Source organism: Taurulus bubalis, assembly GCF_910589615.1.
Source record: "Taurulus bubalis genome assembly, chromosome: 15".
Taxonomy (NCBI): domain Eukaryota; kingdom Metazoa; phylum Chordata; class Actinopteri; order Perciformes; family Cottidae; genus Taurulus; species Taurulus bubalis.
In genome coordinates, this window is record NC_136603.1 from 8,557,862 (window position 1) to 8,578,191 (window position 20,330).

Genomic DNA, 20,330 nt, shown 5'->3' on the forward strand with positions numbered 1-20,330 from the left:
GATATCATCACAAATTATCACAGTTTTGAAATATAGATTTTACCTGTCCAGTGTCACAACATACATGAAGTGGTTACAGAGCAAGGCGTTAAGCAGTAAAATGCCGTGCGCTCTGACTCTGGTCTCCCTCCAACCACCTATTAATAACAGCTTTGACTATGACGACTCCACATGTGGGAATTCAAACTTTGATCACTGGTCCAGGAACACTTGAGGATTAGTGATTCAAACAACTAGCAATTTTTGGTTTAAAACAATTTGTTACACACATTTCATTCTAACAATTTTTACTACTTGAGAATTGATCAAAAATGATAAAAGATCATTCAGATATAAGCCATACATCCCCTGAATGCCCTAAGTCTGTAGTTTGTGGTTGTTAGTTGCATGAGGCTGTAATTAACCAAGAGATCAGCAGGTTATTTTGTAGTGATCAAGTTTTTTTTAAATGGTCTCACTAAGTGAATGGCTAATATGGGGTCTACCTACACTTGCAGAGGCTCTCCAGTTGTAATTCTAGTTGATTCTGCCACAGATTGGGCTGTTCATCTTAAACCGCTGCCAAGCTCACATACAACCTTCATTGTGCGTGGCCTGAAGTTACACCAGTAGGCTCAATCATGACCAAGTTGATTATAGACACTCATTTCTCATCCTTACCTGACTGACAAAGGAATTTGGCAGATTTACAGAGCATTCTGCCACTCCCCGAATAAACCGGGGAGTAGAGTGCTTCAATCAGACGCTCAGAAATGGCTTTCGGGCACACATGGCACAGGGCTGCAAGATCACAAACAGCTTGCATCAAACAATCATGCACTACTGGGCCTCACAGCACTCCAGCAAAGAGGTGTCACCATCATTGCTGCCAGCAGCAGGCGCCGCATCTGCTACAGTAGCAATTCAGCAAGATCAAATTAAAGCATGTCAAGAAACCTGCCACCAAGGACTGGGTCAGATTGCCACACTGCAACAGTCCAAAAGGTCCAAAAAGTCCTCCCGGCTTCAGCGCTAGAACACAGAGAACCGCCACTGGCAGAGCCTGAGTTTTGGTGCAAAAACACAGAGTAAAAGTAACCTTGTGACAGTTACTGACCGTCTTGTCTAACCATAACAGGAAGCTTCTAGTCTTTGCAGAAGTGTATGTATGCATCTCGCTCTATTTTAGGCCAGAAGGAGGAAAACAGATTTATGAAGGTGAAAAACCCATTGGATATAGCTACCAAAACATTTTTGAGGGGAAATTATTCCAGTTATTCTTTTATGTTGCTATACAACAAATGATATTCACCACGACACAAGTAAGTTTGAAGTATACTCTGTTTTTTGTAAGAGTGGCTTTTACAGAGAGGTCACAGAAGCAGATAGAGAAAGACGTTCTTTGTAATGTTGATTTAAAGGCAGCAATCAGCCAGAGGCTAGATCGTTATGACTGAAACATTGAGAAAATCTCTGTAGATCGTGTTTGGTTTTTCAAGTACTTTATTGTCAAATGCAAAGCAATAACAGAGAAGGAGTTGTTGGCAGTGGAATATTAGATATCAGGCTCCCTCCAGCAATGGTCATTTACATGTGTAAAAGAATAAGGTGCAAGTGAAACATGTGAATTTAAAACATAAAGTAGTGCATACATTTGAAAATAGGGATAACATATACAAAACATAAAATACAATATTATGTAATGTTGGTAGGCAGTAATTGCATGATTAATAAAACTGTAATGTAAACAGGGAGGGAGTTAAATATTAAGTTTAAGTATGTAAACAAACATTGTTTAATATGGAAACTTGTTTTGTTGATCCTAAAATGAATGCACCTCATTCAAGTGTATTTAAAAAACAAAATTGGTTTCTTTTTCATGTGGTGATGAATAAAACACTCCAACCTGGATGAGGCACCACGACAAGGAAGCTCCAGTTCAGACAGTTACATTTACAGCTGAACAGGTTATGTAACTACCATCTTCTGGTCCGGTTAATTCAGCTGGTTAAAGTGCACAAGTGTGCATGTGTTTTACTATGTGATATAAACAAATCAGGATGAGCAGCAGGGACATTACAATGAGGAAGAAGAATGGGCTCTTTTTAAACAGAGATTTTACTCATTAAAATGTGTTTAACACACTCCTCCACTTTGATTCTCAACATATATTGAGGCCTGTATTCACCAGATTGGGACTTTCTGCAGACGTTTTCAGGAAACCGTAATCCAGAGATCAGCAAAAACATTAAATTTTTCTTTTTAACATTAAATTGATTTAGAGATTAAAGTCAATGGAAGGTCATTTTTCTTTCAAAGTAAACTAAACTTAAAATTTTGTTTCATAGTTTGGTCAGTTTAAATCCATATATCTACACCTTCTATCATAACACCTTTGGCAACAACAATAATTACCACTGGGAATTAAAACTCACAGCCAGACAACAAAGATAATCAAAAAGAAAGGGCTCAGGTATGTAAATGATTTATTTTCTTCATTCATGACTGTATGCTCGACTACCTCGTGATTTACACTGTTTGGAAAACCTTTTTTTATTGACATTATAATGTATAGACTCCTTCAAACCCTGATTGCTGACTCCTCTTAACTCGGCCTTGAGGCAGGCACATGATCAACAACTGCTTCAGTTAGGAATTGTGCTTCCTTTAGGGATTAGGAATTGTTCTTGTCCAGATTTGATTGCCTCAAACGTCAGTACAGTAGTATTCCTGCTTTTTTTTTTTTTCATCAACACTGATGAATATGTTCATAGCTCAATGGAATATTGCTTTGTGTTAATGCATAGCAAGTGCACGTGCTTGAGTGTGAGGGAGAGAGAGACAGTGGCTGCACTCACAGAAGACGGTTGTTGGCGGTTGGTTACTTGCAGTGGTGTAGTGGCAGTAGATGTACATTGTAGGTTACAGTTTGACCATGAATAAACACTGCAGAAAATACCCCCAATACCTAAGAAGTTCCGGTGTTTTGCGTTTTTAGCGGCTGGGCTAAAGTGAAGAGGGAGGATGCAAAATGTAGATGAATATATATTCAGTGCCGTTTTTAATTGAGCATCAAACTTGTGTGTCAGCAGTATTGTCAAAAAGATAGACTTGAACAGTAAAACGCTGAAGGCCTCAGTTGACACAGCTGTGACACAAGTCTGCAGGGAGATGGTGCAGACAGCTGCACAGATAGCGACAGCTGTAGCTCAGGGGGATGAGTGGTCGTCCTGTAACCGCAAGGTAGCCGGCTTGATCCCCAGTCTCCCCATAGTTCACACGTCAAAGCGTCCTTGAGCAAGACACTGAACCTTTAATTGCTCCCCGGGCGGGAATCAAACATTACAGCCGGGGTCAATGCAGTCACACCTGTCTCAGATACGCACTCTACAGTGAGCACGTATACTTAAACAATACATATGTTCAGTAAAACTAAGTGTATTCTTAAAAAAATATAAAAATAGGTACAACATTTTTGTCCCTTGAAATGTCTGCACCAATTCCTGGTTTGCAGTCATTGCATTACATAAATATATCCAATTGGTCATACATGTTACATGTAGCATATCAGACATACACATATTAAACACAACATGTTGCGTTGTTGGTTGATCTTCTGAAAATATAAACGTCTTGTTAGTCAACATATATTGAGAGTTGTATTCAGTCATGTAGAGCAGATTGACATTCTGCAGACATCATCATACATCCTCAGACCAATTTTTTTCTTGCTAGATTGAATTAGAGATTAAACTCGGTGGAGGAGGTGATTTTCTTTTAAAGTAAACTAAACCTACAATTCTGGTTCGTATCTTTGTCAGTTTAAATCCATATATTAGAGGATTCATCACAGGAGGAATAAGCAGGAATTCTATTGCGATGAAGTTTTGAATACTCTGAGGTAAATCTGTGGAGCCAAATCGCATATACATCAAATCAAAAACTATTACAAAGAGGAATGTGACTAAAGAGACTAAATGAGGCACACACGTCTGTATAAACTTTACCCTGTCATCGTTGAACCTCACACACGTTCTAATCATATGCATATAAGTCCAAATGATGAAAAACCCATGAGACACATAAATGATAATTGTAAAATATGCAGCAATGTTGTTTGAAAAGATGTCAGCGTCATAGCAGGTCAGTTTAACAATTGCCCAGTTTACACAAAACAGTCTGTCAATGTTTGAACCACATAACTTTAGTCTTGATGTGAGCAGAATGTTGATGGAAAACATGCAGAGAGGTGTTAGCCAGGAGAAACAAATGAGCTGAGAGAGCCTCCTCTTTGTCATGACAGAGCTGTAGTGAAGTGGTCGACATATAGCCAGATACCTGTCGTAGGCCATGACTGCTAGAATGGATAATTCACAGCATGCAAATGAATACATGACAAAAGCCTGTACAAGGCATCCTTCATATGAGATCTGATAAGTGGAAGAAAACAGATCGAAGAGCAGTTTGGGGTAGAAACCTGTGGTCCCATAAAGTCCATTAAAGCAAAAACTGCACAAAAGGATGTACATGGGTTCATGTAGGTTTTGATCTAAGATAATGATCATGATGATAGAGATATTGAAAAACAAAATCATGCAGTAATACAATAAAGTGAATGTCAAGAGAGTTACTCTGTAATTCTGTGTCTCGTTTAGCCCTGATAGAATGAAAATTCTTACACCAGAAACATTATCCATGATTAGATAACAAATTTGCCCACCTGTCTTCTCAAATTCTACTTTCTCAGTGTCACAACATGAATGCTTACAGTAAAAAGGGTTACACTGGGCTGAAGCTACACCCCAACCAAAGTCTGTCGTCCCTCTACACCTGGTATTATACCACCTTTGGCAACAACAATTAGCCCTGGGAATTAAAACTCACAGCAAGACAACAAAGATAATGTACCCAAACAAGCACATGTGTCTGTGTTTCTGATATATATATATATATATATATATATATATATATATATATATATATATATATATATATATATATATATATATATATATATATATGGTAGCACTTTATAATAAGTACACACTATTTAGCATTAGTAAAGCATGAATACACACTGAATTCATCATTTATAAAGCATTATACCAACGGACACTCATTAGTATGCAGTTCATATACACAGTTATAGAAGTTTAATTCTTAATTAATTCTTGAAGTTTGGGTTTTCATACTTTAATATAAATATAAATGATGGATTCCCCGTTTGTAAATGAAGCATTAAGGGACTATAGATGATTAATATAGGCTGCAATTCATGATTAATTGAGGTAGTTACTGCTTGTTAGTTAAGTATTAGTTAAGTATGTTCTGTGAAGACATACTTCTTCTGTAAAGTGAAGACTATCTATGCTTAACAAATCATTTATAAGCAGTGCCTCAAAGCTAACACAAGTCTCAGTTATCTTCTAGCCAGCTAGCAAGCTTGTCACTGGTCCAGAGATAGGCACCAGGTGATATTGAAATACTCATAATCAATCATTTGTACCTGAGAAACATGCCACCACTCGTGCTACTGACATGCATCGGCAAACATAAAATGGTCGGTGCGGGTCACACACATTTACGCTCTAGTCTAGGAGGACCCGGTGTGTCCCACCACGGTGCCCGGTTAGAAATAACTCCGGCCAGGTGATGGGACTGAGACTTTCTGACCCGGCACCGTGGACACACCGGGTCAGTATTGCACCTCAGGTGCTGCTTCATGTTGTTCAGTATTTAGCTACTGATAAGGAAAAGTTAATGTTGTATCCTTGATTTTTTTTTTTTTATTGCACTTTTTGTTTAATTTATTTTGGGTTTGTGGATAAAACCTGCTCCTCAGGACACTGCATGTTTTCCATAGTGCAGCGTTGGTCATAGATTCAGTGAGTGAGTATTCTCAGCTAAAGTTACATAATTTTAGTTTTTTTGAAACTGCTTCTCAGTCGTTGGACTTTTTTATTTCATGTTTGTGCATTAAAGCGGTTGAGTCTGTTTAAAAAAGGCTGAAGTTACTGAATTGTTATGTGTGTTGTATTACCTTGTGTCCTTAAGATGCACTTTTTGGTTTTTAAACGGCTATAAAAGGGAACTAGTTTTTTTCTTGTTGGCATACTGTGCACGTCTGTACTCTCTTAGGTTCAAACTGCACCATCTTTTCATGAAATCAATTTGAGAAGTTGAACATTTTCCTCGACTTGGGTCATTCAGGGGTTGTAGTGTTCTCGTGCAGGGTGTTGAAACTCTGGACTAAACACAGAGTTAAACCGCAATCAATGAAGACAGAGTCGTAGTAAGTTTCACCCATTTACTGTAACTCTTTTTCTTCAATCATGCTGGTGAAAACTGCAAACAAAAACAATACAAAGCAAGATACAGAGCAAGTTCCGAGGTAGTATGAGAATGGTTTGCTCTCCACACTGAAAAGTTTGAAGAACTCCAGTCTAGCTAGTGAGCGGTTACTCTGGTCATCTATAATTACATAGGCTTTCACAGCCATGCCCTTGGAACCCTTTGGATATATCTTTGCGAGGCAGATCTTTGCCACTGACCTGCACCACACACTTCGGTGCAGTTTGTTCTAACATCGGCCGTGTTAGAATGATCTTCTCCCTCCCCGCCGTTCTCTTGTGATGGTGGAGGGGCTTGGAGGTAAGTGAAACTTTGAGGTGACGGACCAGGATGCATGGCTGCATCATGATAGGGGCTATCGCATTCTGAGCACTTTATAGAGGCCTTGCAGTCTTTAGCAAGGTGTGAGACTGACGAACAGCATTTGAAACATATTCCTTTCTCCATAAGAAAAACCTTCCTGTCGTTGAGGAGTTTGTTTCTGAATGTTCTGCATCTTTTGAGTGGATGAGGCATGTCGTGCAATGGGCAGTTTTTGTGAGGGTCATCATTGGTTGAAGAAACGTCCATTTTGTTTACCGAGATGGGTTTGTTGGTGTTAAAATTCTTGACAATGAATGTATCTAGTTTTGTTGGCGTCATGATGCTACCTTGATGCATGAAGCTAGGGTCGTTGCGCTTCTTCGCCTCCCGGCACACAAAGTTGCAAAAATACTCAAAGGGAGGGAACCGCCTTGGTTCTCTTCTTTGTAGCATGACCCAGTAGACATCCACTTGTCCTGAAGTGCAAATGGAAGTTTGTCCACGATTGGTCCAACTCCACGTGATGTGTCCAGATACGACAGGCCAGTGAGGTAACCTTCTTCTCTAGCGCCTTGGATTTCCATGAGCAAATCTCCAAGTTAACGTAATTTGGTGTGATCCCTCGCTGAAATCCTGGGGACTGCGTCCAACCGCTGGAACAGAGACCTCTCGATTATTTCAGGAGCGGCATAGCACTCACGCATCCTCTCCCATGCCTTGTGTTAAGCCAGTTTGGGGTTGCTTACGTACACTGAGCATATGCGTTTCACCCGTTCACTAGATTCCTTTCCCGGCCATTTAGTCATGAGGTCCAATTCTTGGGATGCTGTGAGGTGAACTTCGCCAACGGCATTGTCAAATGAAGAGTCGGCCGCATCAGGAGGCGAAAACCGCTTGCCCGTCGTTGTTAGGCCGGTCTTCAGACTGCTTGCACCGGGGCTCGGTCTTCAGACGCTTGCCCGCCGTCGTCAGGCCGTCGGTAACAGCCTCCTTCGCGCCGGCTCCGGTCTTCTCTGAGTCGGGTTGTTTGTGAATGCAGCCCAAAGTGTGTGATAAACTCCATCTAGTGCAGTAAACCACTGTGATCATCAGCAGACACTCGGATCTCTGTGGTCACATCAAGTGCAGAATCTGACGTGGAAAATATTCAAACGGGCGGAAGGAGTCACGGGACCCAACATCCAGTATTCAAAATACTTAATAAAGAGATTATTTGCTGAACTTGTGTAGAAGAAAGCTTGTCGACTTTAGCCTTGTGACCTCCAGTCGGAGTTGCAGGTCTCTCGTCCTCCAAGGGCTGCGACAGCTAGAACCTCCTAGGAGGAGACGGTGTGCTTCTATGTCCGGACCATCGAGCCGGACAGCCGACCTATCTTTGGTCATCACCAGGTCGGCTATCTTCACACCGTGAAGCAACACCGGGTGAGATCGACTAATATTGTTTCTGCAAAAGTAGATTCCATAATGGGCAGCGCTCTCGCTCCTGCTAACTAAGTGGAGCGCTAACGGAAGCGCGCCGCTCGGCGTGGCTACATCGCTACTGTCGCTGCCGGCTTTCAGTGAGCAGCATCCCGTTCAGGCTGACTGATGGGATGCTAACGAGAGCGATGTTGGTAAACATTTCGGCTGTTATAGTTCGCAGAATGTCCCCACTCTGGCTAACTGAGACCACGCTAATTCCCACCAGGCTAACTGGTGGGACGCTACCGAGGTTACGTCGATGACAGTACTAACAGCGATGACTGTACTGACAGCATGTAGCTGCTGATACACCAATAATCACCAATACTGCACAGCTACTATACTAGCACAGCTACTAGACTAATCACAGCTACGCTACTAGTGAGGAGAGTTTCCGAGAAGTGTTCCCCTCTCACTAGACTGTGTCTGACCTGTTTCCACAGGACTGGTATCCACAGTAGTACAGTGCTCTCACTGAAGCTACTGCTAGGACACCAATAATCGCAGCTACTGCACTAGTCACAGCTACTATACTAGCACAGCTACTATACTAGTCGCAGACTAGACGGACTGTGTCTGACTTGTGTCCACAGGACTTGTTTCCACAGTAGCAGAGTGTTCCTGCTTGGCTTACTGCTAGGTAGTGATGGCGAGATGAAGCTTCCTGAAGCATTGAAGCTTTCCATCCAATTGGTTCGCTCATGTGCCGGAGCTTCATGGAGCTTCATTTGCTCTACTGCGCCACTAAGTGGACAATAGATGTAAAACAGGCAGAGTGATCATAACGACACCATGGCTTTGGTGTGTGAAGCTTTAAATTGAATAAATTATGTTGGTGACGCCAATACATCAATTATTAACAATTAATATTGTGTCTATCTTTATGATATATTGGCGGGGTCAAAATCAAAACTCGAAACAAATTGGGAGAGGGTTGTGATGTGACTGTGGGTCAGTGGTTAGAATATCCGACTTTCAGTCAGAGGATCAGTGTTTCGAGCCTCGGCTCCGCTAGTCCATGTTGATGTGTCCAATTTTTTTTAAGTAAAAATAAGAACTTTTCCACAGTGCTTGGCTTTTTGAGACTATTTTGTCTGCTTTATAAAATACCCTTTCACAGGCACACATGAAGCTGGGTACAGAGAGGAAGGGGGGAAATCCATTGAGTTTCTCTGCCTCTTATATTTCAAATCGCACGGCAAACCCACAAACCATTTTCGGAATCAGTCACGTGGTACGGCCGGCTCGCGAGGCTTCGAACGTCACCGCATACGTCATTGACACAAGCCTCGATACGCGCTTCACCAAAATCTACCTGGATTACTCGACACGCGCATCGAAGCCTCGACACGAAAGGACACATCACTACTGCTAGGACACCAGCAATTACCGCTACCATACTAGGGAGGAGAGTGTCCTCACTCCCCTTCTCTTACTTTTCCCTGCCTCTTCTCTAGCATCCCGCAGAGCACCCCGCTCAGACTGACTTCATAATCCACATCGTTTAGTGGGGCAGAGTCCCCTCAGACTCGCGCTTAGGTGTAACCTTGCCGGCTGTGCGAGCTGTGCGGCTCCTCTCCAGCCTGAAGACGGCCATGACCCTTGGCCTCGAGCCTGAGGGAGGGTCTCTCGCCTTCCACCCTAGTGCGGAGAGGACTGAGGCATCAGATCCATCCGCAGCTGAGCTGGTCCCAGAGGAGGACAATATGCCACTGATCTGTCAGCAGGGCGCTGGCAGTGCCTTCTTCAGGCACATTCCCGCCCCTGCCACCTTTTCTGTCACTCCCTCCTGAGGGAGTTGCACGAATGCGGGAGAGACTCCAGAGGTGCTCTCTCCCATCCAACGGCAGATGGCTGAACCCTGGCGTCCATACAGGACGTGGAAAAATGGGGCGTTGAGGCCAACCATTGAGCCGACTATTGCGTCTTGCATAGTTGAGGCTGGCTGTCAGGTACCCTTGAGCCCTTGAGCCAGAGCCTTTAGAGGCAGGGGGGCAGGGACTGAGGTCCTTGGGCCGGCTGTAGGTTATTTCTCCCAGCGGCATGTCAGCTACTGGGCACCTCACGCTCCAGACCCCTGGGTGGTTTCCAAGGAAGCCCTAACCTAGAGGTACAAGCTTCAATTCCGACGCCGGCCCCAACCTGATTACCATCACCAACCCGGCAAAGAGGTGGTGGACCCCTGGTCACAGTCCGGGGGGTTCTACTCAACCTCCTTCCTCACAAGGAAGAGGGGCTGCAGACTGCGCCCAGTCCTAGGTCGGAAGGGACTCACTTACAAGTCCTGGGGGTCTTGCCATTCATAGGCTGAGCACAGCAGGCGCCCTTCGTGCTGTCTCCAGAGGAGACTGGTTCCTTCATTGGCTTGTCAAGGCCGTTATCTTTGGTTCAGGATGCTTCCATTCAGACTCTCCCTCTACCCACAAGTATTCACAGAGGGTGTCACCGTCCCCCTTTAATCACAGGGCACGAATATACTGCCGTACCCGGACTAATCTGTGCAATTCCTGTTTCAGGCTGCACAGAACACTGCTCGCCTCATCTCTTAGGTGGCCCTGTGGGGTCTCAGGACGAAAGGGCGGGAAGAGCTCTCTGAGCCCTTCTTAGAGTATAATCTTCATCGGTGTAGCTCCGGATGCAGCCACTATGAGGGCCTGTTTGTCGCCCCAGCATGGGGACGACATCATCCACAGCCTCCCCCTCTTCCGAGCCCGTGGGTGGTTGCCCTACATCCTCTTTCTTTGCCTATTGGGCAATTTACAGCGGCCTTGTCTGTCGCTGCGCCCCTTTGCAGAGGTGGCTGAACAGCCTAGGCTTGTGCCACAGGCACAGGACAGAGGTGTCACAGCATTTGCCTTATCGCTCTATCCCCGGGGAGGGAAAGAGCATACCTCTGTCAGGAGGTGTCCCCATGAACAGCACCCCATTGAGCATATCAGGGTCCTGGAGCTATGGCCCGTGCACCTAGCGCTCAAACATTTCCTGCCATACTTGTGAGGAAAACATGTACTTCGGTTGGACAACTCCTCGACCGTGTTCCACATAGACCATCAGGGGGGCACCAGGTCTGCAAAGCTGCTACGGGTGTCCCGTGCCCTTCCGACTTGGGCAGACCATCGTCCATCCAGCCTTCAAGTGGTCTATTGACCAGGAGAAGGGAACCAGGTTGCGGATTCCCTCTCCCATCACAAGCCTCTATCGGGGGAGTGGCGGCTTCAACCAGGAAGTGGTGCACAGCATCTGGGTTCTCTCCGGCAGGGCAGAGTGGGATCTATTTGCCTCGGAGATGTCGATCCACTGCCCCCACTGGTTCTCCCTAAGGGAGAGGACTGGTCCTCTGGGTCAAGATGCCCTGGCTCACACGTGGCCAGAGGGCCTTCTTTATGCTTTCCCCCATTTCCTCTGATCTGCCAAAGCTCCTCAGTGTTATTCAATGGGGCCAGAGACTGGTTCTGGTGGCCCCCTTAGGGCCAGCTAGGACTTGGTTTCCTCTGTTGCACAGACTCCGCTGCGGAATGCCATGGCGCCTCTCTCATAGGAGAAACCTCCTATTGCAGCTAGGTGGTCGGATCTAGCATTCTGATCCCAGCCGCCGTCAACTATGGGCCTGGCCGCTTTCGGGCCCGAGCGGCCGCTGAGCGGCTGCACAGAGCCAGGCAGGAGGACTATTCTGAAGGCCAGAGCGCCATCTACCCGTCTACAGTACGAGGGTAGGTGAGGCGGTTTTCCGACTGGTGTGCGGTTCACAACGAGGCCTCAGTACAGTGCCCCGTGCCTACTGTACTAGAGTTTCTGCAGTCCCCCCGGTCTTTCATGGCAGCATGCTAAGGTCGACAATGACTGGGTATTGAGCCACAGGCTGGATTCCCTCTCCTCCCATGGGGCTCAGCGGCTGCGCCCTTCGAGCTCCCCGAAGGCTCCGAAGGGGACTTGTCCATGGGACTGGATGCCCTATGTCGGCAAAGACTGTTTTTTCTGTCTCCTCCTTGCCATCACTTCGGCATGCGAGTTGGTGAGCTACACGCCCTGTTGGTCAGTGAATCCTGTCTGAGGTGGAACTCAGACAGGGACCTAATGCAGCGTTTTCTCCCAGGGGCGTGGGAACGCTTGTATCTCAAATAGCCGATCCCCCCCCACCACCCATAGGAGAGGGAGGGTCAGAGCTTCTGTGCCCGGTGCGGGTCCTCGAAACCTAGGTCAAAGCCACCGCATGCATACGGCGGTCGGGGCAGTTTTTTTTGTCTTAGGACAGACCTAAGACCTGGGCCCTGCCTGGCTTACCGAGTTATAATAATAATAATAATGATATAATAAGTGATAATTATATGACAGTGTTATTAGTACACCATACATATCATTATTGTAGAACATGATTAAGGTGGACTCATGATAAGAAGACAGAGAATCAAACACATCGGGGTCGATGTTAAAGTTGCGTTCACGGCAACAATGTTGCAAAAACGTTGGAATATTCGCAACGCGTTTGCTGTGAATGACTATGGTATTGACTACTCATATGCCTTCATGTTCATCTCCTGCTTCTCAGCAGAGGAATAAAAAGAGGTTCCTTTGAGTTTATTTGCCATTATACTGTTAGAACATCGTGGTGTCAGTGCTCCATTATTATCCCTTCTGACGAGGAGCGGGCACGCGCATTCATCCAGATGACTGACGTCTGGCTAGAATGAACGAGACCGTTTCAGCGCGGATCAGCCGTGAAGACACCCAGATAGCCTGATGTCAATCATCTCGCTAATTTAAGCTGGAGATTAGGACATTTGCTTGACTTTGTTTAGCCAGGTATGAAAAATAGGACCCTGGTCTCAAAAGATTATACACCAAAATCTCTTTCCAAAAAAACATTATTTGTCTCCCGCCGTTGACTACAATACTTTTTTTTTCTTCCGAATTAAGGTCCTGTTGTGGTGCACTGGCAGAGAAGAGACTTCACCTGTTTATTGCATGTGTTTTTTTTATTGTAAGAAAGTAAAAATGTAAAATTTAAATAGATGATAACATTTATTTCAAATGTTCAAAATGTTAAAATGCCATTGACTGATTTCATTTTAGTAGAATAGTCATTTCCCATTCTTGCTGTTGTTCAATATCTATTTTTTAAAGTTTGTTTGCATTTTATCAAAAAGAGGCCGATGTTTTGTAACGAGACATTAAATACAAACAATAGACATTTAATAATGCTTGAGACCTTTGTAAAGTTGTGTATGTAAAACTGGCACAAACTGTTTTCTCCAAATGACAGGGAAAAAAGACACCAAGGTGTTTTAACCAATCTGCAGACAAAATCAATCATATTAAAAAATCTGAAGAAATCTGAAAATGTGGAGGCTAGAATGTATTGTTACTTTTGAGTAAATTTGTTCACCTTTCCAGCAGTTGGATATTTTATGTCATTGACTTTTTCCGTAAACACAAATGTCATTTTATCGGGTTGAAGAGCTAATTTTTACACATTATACAAAACAGTATTATTTATAATATTAGGATACAAGCCCTAGTTTTACAGTCAACAGGCTGTGTTCAGTTACATGGGCGTGTCTTTTAAAGTTGACTCCACTGTGGACAAATAATATTGCACAACTAAACATTTCAAATATCATTAATACATTACATCTGAGCCTACCTTTATTTCTATTGAAATACATACATGTATAAAGATTATGATGCACAAATAGGAATCACCATGAAAAACACACAGATAGATGTACTAGTCTAGAGACTTGAAAAATGGTAAAATTCTGTTTCTTATTTGTGTCATTTTTAAACCATATATGACGGGATTGATCATTGGAGGAATAAGGAGAAATTCTATTGCCATGAAATTCTGGACACTTTGTTCTAACTGTTTTGAGCCGAATCGCATGTACAACAAATCAAACAACAAACACACAGTAAAAGTAAGTAAACAGAATACATGTGGAACACATGTTTGCATAAACTTTGCCCATTTCTCTTTGGATTTCAGGCATGTTCTGATCAGGTTAACATAAGACCAAATAATGAAAAAGAAATGCCCACCATAAAAACTATAATTAAAAGCTGGAATAGCAATATTTGCTATGGAGGCAGAACAAGCTAGTTTATTAATAAACCAATTTATACAGTAGATCTTTGGTATATGTGAGCCGCATAACCTCAATCTTGATGTTGTTATTGTACCCATTAAAACCAAATAAAAGGGTGTAAGCCAAGCAAAGAACACAAAAACACAAACTCTCTGTTTCGTCATCACAGAGTGGTACACCAGAGGGCGACATATAGCAACATATCTGTCGTAGGCCATGAGCACTAGAAGAGAGAAATCAGCAGAAGCTGAAGAGTGCAACACAAAACCCTGCAGAAGACATCCAGCATAAGAGATGACGTGAGTGGTAGACAGAAGATCCATGAGGAATTTGGGGTAAAAGCCTGCTGTCCCATAAAGTCCATTGATGCACAGGTTAGAGAGGAAGATATACATGGGCTCATGGAGCTTTTTGTCCACAATGACTGTCACAATAATGGTCAAGTTTACCAGCCAAATCACACAGTAACACAATAATGTCAGAGCAAAGAGAATAACTCTGTAGTTTGTTATCCCACTAAAACCTGACAGAGTAAACATAGTTATTACTGAAACATTATTCATCATAGCATTTTATAGATTTCTCTTTTTAATGCTGAACAGAGAAAAATTGCAATTGTGTTAGACCTTATCTAAGATAATGATCACGATGATAGAGATATTGAAAAACAAAATCATGCAGTAATACAGTCAGTAAGTCAAGAGAGTTACTCTGTAATTCTGTGTCTCATTTAGCCCTGATAGAATGAAACTTATTACACCAGAAACATTATCCATGATTAGATAACACATTTGCCCACCTGTCTCCTCAAATTCTACTTACCTATCATCACAATATGAATGCTTACAGTAAAAAGGGTTAGACTGGACTGAAGCTACACCCCAACCAAAGTCTGTCGTCACTACAACTTGTATTATAACACCTTTGGTAACAACAATAATTAGCCCTGGGAATTAAAGCTCACAGCTAGACAACAGAGATAATGTATGAGTGATCCAAACAAGCACATGCGCCTGTGTTTCTGATATAAACATCGAACAAAAAGTTCAGAAATTTGTGTTTGGTAGATTATTTCTCTATTGTAACAATGCTTCTTGGCACTACATTGTATACCGTCGGAAAGACTGTTTATTTACCTTTCAAACTGTGCCCCATGTGTGAGGAACATGCATTTGTTGGATAAGCAGCACAGCTGAGTATGTGGGTTGCACCCATGAAAAATGTGCCAAATCGTCTCTGCTAATGCCAAACAGCTTATTCTGCTGTTGCTATTGATAACAACCAAAAGGTCTTTGCACAAAACAAAACAAAAGTTATGAACGTAACTACGGTTCTATGAATCCTGGATGACCGCCATAGGAAGTGTTTCACACTGGATATAGTCAGTATCGTGCTTGCGCAGTTCGAGTATTTATAACAACAAAGTCACATGTGACCTCGGATGACCCCCCAGCCGAGTATAACTTCCGGCGTCAACCCGAGCTCAATCCTTTTTCATCTTCTCGCTGCGCAGGCTAACTAGTGTGTTAGCATCAGCTAAGGCTGAACTTGTGTCGAAGAAAGCTTGTCGCCTGTAGCCTTGTGACCTCCAGTCGGAGTTGCAGGTCTCTCGTCCTCCAAGGGCTGCGACAGCTAGAACCTCCTAGGAGGAGATGGTGTGCTTCTATGTCCGGACCATCAAGCCGGACAGCCGACCTATCTTCAGTCATCACCAGGTCGGCTATCTTCACACGTGAAGCAACACCGGGTGAGATCGACTAATATTGTTTCTGCAACAGTAGATTCCATGGCGGGCAGCGCTCTCGCTCCTGCTAACTAAGTGGAGCGCTAACGGAAGCACGCCACTCGGCGTGGCTACATCGCTACTGTCGCTGCCGGCTTTCAGTGAGCAGCGTCCCGCTCAGGCTGACTGATGGGACGCTAACGAGAGCGATGTCGGTAAACATTTCGGCTGTTAGAGTTAGCAGAGTGTCCCCACTCTGGCTAACTGAGACCACGCTAATTCCCACCAGGCTAACTGGTGGGACGCTACCGAGGTTACGCCGATGACAGTACTGACAGCGATGACTGTACTGACAGCGTGTAGCGGCTGATACACCAAAAATCACCAATACTGCACAGCTACTATAGTAGCACAGCTACTAGACTAATCACAGCTACGCTACTACTGAGGAGAGTTTCCTAGAAGTGCTCCCCTCTTACTAGACTGTGTCTGACCTGTTTCCACAGGACTGGTATCCACAGTAGTACAGTGCTCTCACTGAAGCTACTGCTAGGACACCAATAATCGCAGCTACTGCACTAGTCACAGCTACTATACCGCATAACCTTGATGTTGATGTTGTTATTGTACCCATTAAATTCAAAGAAAAGGGTATGAGCCAAGCAAAGAACACAAAAACCCCAACTCTCTGTTTTGTCATCACAGAGTGGTACACCAGAGGGCGACATATAGCCACATATCTGTCGTAAGCCATGAGCACGAGAAGAGAGAAATCAGCACAAGCTGAAGAGTGCAACACAAAACCCTGCAGAAAACATCCAGCATAAGAGATGACGTGAGTGGTAGACAGAAGATCCAAGAGGAATTTGGGGTATAAGCCTGCTGTCCCATAAAGTCCATTGATGCACAGGTTACAGAGGAAGATATACATGGGCTCATGGAGCTTTTTGTCCACAATGACTGTCACAATAATGGTCAAGTTTACCAGCCAAATTACACAGTAACACAATGTCAGAGCAAAGAGAATAACTCTGTAGTTTGTTGTCCCACTTAAGCCTGACAGAGTAAACATAGTTATTACTAAAACATTATCCATCATAGCATTTCATAGATTTCTCATTTGAATGCTGAACAGAGAAACATTGCAATTGTTGGACCTAAACCATGGGAGGAAAAAAGGTGCATCCTCCTCTGTGTCCACCCATCCCCGAACATGATGTGTGTGGGATGCAAAATAAGCTATAGCTTAATTGAAGCCTTTTCAAAATGCAGTAAATGTCCTGTATCTCTTAAGGGTTTCCTTATTTAGGGTGACCAGATTTGAGTTTGTGAAAAAGAGTGTGTGTATGTGTGTGTGTGGGAGGGGGACGGGGGGAGGGTAGTGTATAGCATGCCGCATATGGATATATGTGAATGCATATAAATGTCACAAATGAAATGTCAAAAATGACAAAAAATGACTATATGAACATCTGTTTATTGAACTTTAACAAAATTGCACAGTGCAAATGTAAAACAAATCTTTTTTGTGGCATTTAGTCCAGTGCTTCTTTAATGCATCTTGTCCATATATTGAAGCAATAATGATAACAAATAACACATTATAAATAATAAATACTTTATATAGCCGCATATTAAAATAAGAAAATGAAGACACTTTTCAGTCCTCATATATTAAAGCAATAATGATAACAAATACAATATTCTAAATAATAAATAATAAATTCTCAATATGACCACATATTAAAATAAGAAAATTAAGACACTTTTCAGTCCTCCTCATGTGGTTGGGCATATTTCTCTGAAGACTGAATCTTTCCCAAGAGTCGGCGATTACCTATCAAATAGGTATGAAAGTCCTTGCAGGTCATGTGTTTGAAATTGTACCTGCTCTGCATGTCATGCACTCCGAAGCATCACGGCTGATGCGAAAACATGGTTGTTGTTTTTTTAGTTTGTCCGTGAACTTACATTTACGTTTCGGCATGGCTGCAGATGTCATGTGCTGTTGTAAACAATGCAACTAGGGGAGGTGGCAAGGTGCTCAGTGTTACCAGTTTGGAAATGGCGAAGTATCGTACCAAAGGCTCAAAATGGTCGTATTTGGAGGATAATTATCGTGCATCTGGCAACACTGAGATCGGTCGACCAATGACAGTTCTCTCTACAGTCAGAGCTCGCGCAAGAAGGTGGAATGTAAGGGAGATACCATTTCCAAAACTTGTAAGGGCGTAATAACTAGTTTGTAAAAGACCCAGAGAAACACAAATATGCAGCGAGGCAAAATCCGTTTTTGGAATCCCTGCCGGACGCATTTTTTAGGTCTCGAAAAGAGGACATGTCCGGGAAAAAGAGGATGTCTGGTCACTCTACCTTATTGGAGACTTCTGGAATGCAGCGAGCGGGGTAGACGTGTACGCTGCTCGCTCTCACATCTATACGTTTCATCTACCTTTTTATGCTAGTCCTTTTTCAGAATATTCTTTTGCAACAAGCTTTGGAAATAGCGTTGACCATACAGGCAACCTCACAATGTCCAAACCTAAGGGCAAAGTAGATAAAAGTCATCCTGCACCGTCCTCTACGTCGGCTAGCGCTAGCATCAGCATGGCGGAGATTAGCTCACTACTGGAGGAGCACAGGCTTGCGCTTGCTGCCGACTTCAAAACATCATTCGACTCGTTGACTTCAACGTTGGACACCCTGCACACAAAGGTTGCTGACCATGGGCAGCGAATATCCTCCTTGGAAGACAATGCCACCGACACTGACCTCCGCATCCAACAACTGGAGACAGCGTGCTCCGCCATGCAACGGGATAATGAGGCCTTACGGACCAAGATGGCCGACCTAGAGGGCCGTAGCAGACTACAGAATATAAGGATAATCGGTCTACCTGAGAACATAGAACATTTTCCTTGATCACAAGTAAGGTGACAAATGCTGCAATCGCGATAGCAGGGAGTCGTCCAGTCAACACGCATGTTGACCGTCCAAAAACACCCCGAACAGCCGGAAGTTCGGCTCTTTAATACACGGTTTTCCGTCATGAACATCTAATATTTCTATTGGCTCTAACAATTCTAAGAGGAGGAGAATCGTGTCCTCATCTTTTCTCATAAGGCTGGAACGTGCAACGACCAGTCTGCTTCTCTAATGTCAATATACTGATAAACAGGTGTGAGTGTTGAAGTACGCAGGAGTGTGACTAACTTCCCTTGAGAACTGGACATTTCATAGACACAACCAACTCCAGCTGCATACCTGTGTTATACTGACCTCGCTAACCTGAACTTTAATAGACATGAAGAGAAATGGGGAATAACAGCAGAATATAAGGATTCATATTATCACCTTGCTCCAAAACCTGCTCCAGGCGAGCGGCCACGACCTGTCATCATACAGTTTCACCGTTTTCAAATCAAGGACCTGGTTATTCGCGAGGCACGTAAAGGAGGCGACCTGCTCTACAATGGCCACAAGATTCGCCTTTATGATGACTACAGCCCGGACCTGTTTAAACAGCGTGCCGAGTTCAAAACTTGCATGGCGGAGCTCTACCAGCGGGGCTACAAGCCGGCTCTTCTATATCCTGCCAAGCTATGCGTTGGGCAAGTCTATACCTTGCCTATTGGAGAGAGAGTATGGCTCCTGACTATCGCAGAAGCCACTAAGTTTGTCCACGGTTTGCAGGTGGATAAACAACACGTAAGCGACTGAACTTTACATTCACTGAACTTTGCATTCACTGAGCGTAAGTGCCTTTTATTTGTGTGTATCTGGCGGCGCTAACTAAACGTTTCTTTCGCTCACTTGACCACACAATTTCACCTGGCTACAGGTTGGGGGTTGGTTCATCATCAAGGCCTCATGTGGTTCATCATCTCTGATGTCTCTCCTGTGCTTCCCCACAACTATTCCATCATATGTGCATTCAGACAGCATTGTTGTGAAAAACTGTCTTAAAATCTGGACACAATTTAAACAACAATTTACATTGCAATCTATACCTGGTCTGGCTCCTGTTTACTCTAACCCCCTGTTCACTCCATCCATTATGGATAATGCTTTCTTAATTTGGAGAGACAAAGGAATTTGATCCTTTAACCATCTTTACATTGATGGTAAATGTGCTTCCTTTGGTCAGTTAGCACAGGCTTATAACTTGCCTTCAACCCACTTTTTCAGGTATTTGCAGATAAGAGATTTTGTACGTAAACGCTCTCCCAATTTTCCCACCATACCGTCTTCCACGCTTACAGACAACATCCTCAAAATGAACCCTTACCGGAAAGGTACCATATCAAGGATTTACTACACTCTTCTTGAGCACCAATCCTCAACCTCTGATGCCTTGCGTACTGCATGGTCGGCTGATCTTAATATAGAGATAGACCCTGCGGTGTGGGAGAACGCTTTGAAATGGGCCC

At 43.7% G+C, this 20,330-nt stretch overlaps 2 protein-coding genes across 2 annotated transcripts; both read right to left on the reverse strand.

Annotated features, from left to right (window-relative positions):
* Positions 1-3,342: 3,342 nt before the first annotated feature.
* LOC306747514 (olfactory receptor 6N1-like) lies at positions 3,343-15,006 on the reverse strand (the record flags this gene model as incomplete). The annotated part of the gene is made up of 5 exons (XM_079230571.1): positions 3,343-3,366; positions 3,777-3,886; positions 4,247-4,382; positions 14,447-14,601; positions 15,000-15,006. The coding sequence occupies 5 exons, from the start codon at positions 15,004-15,006 to the stop codon at positions 3,343-3,345; spliced, it is 432 nt and encodes a 143-aa protein (XP_079086697.1).
* Positions 15,007-16,378: 1,372 nt separating this feature from the next.
* Positions 16,379-16,999, reverse strand: LOC306747515 (olfactory receptor 7C1-like; the record flags this gene model as incomplete). The annotated part of the gene is made up of 1 exon (XM_079230572.1): positions 16,379-16,999. One exon carries the CDS (start codon positions 16,997-16,999, stop codon positions 16,379-16,381), a length of 621 nt encoding a protein of 206 aa, XP_079086698.1.
* Between the last annotated feature and the right edge of the window lie 3,331 nt (positions 17,000-20,330).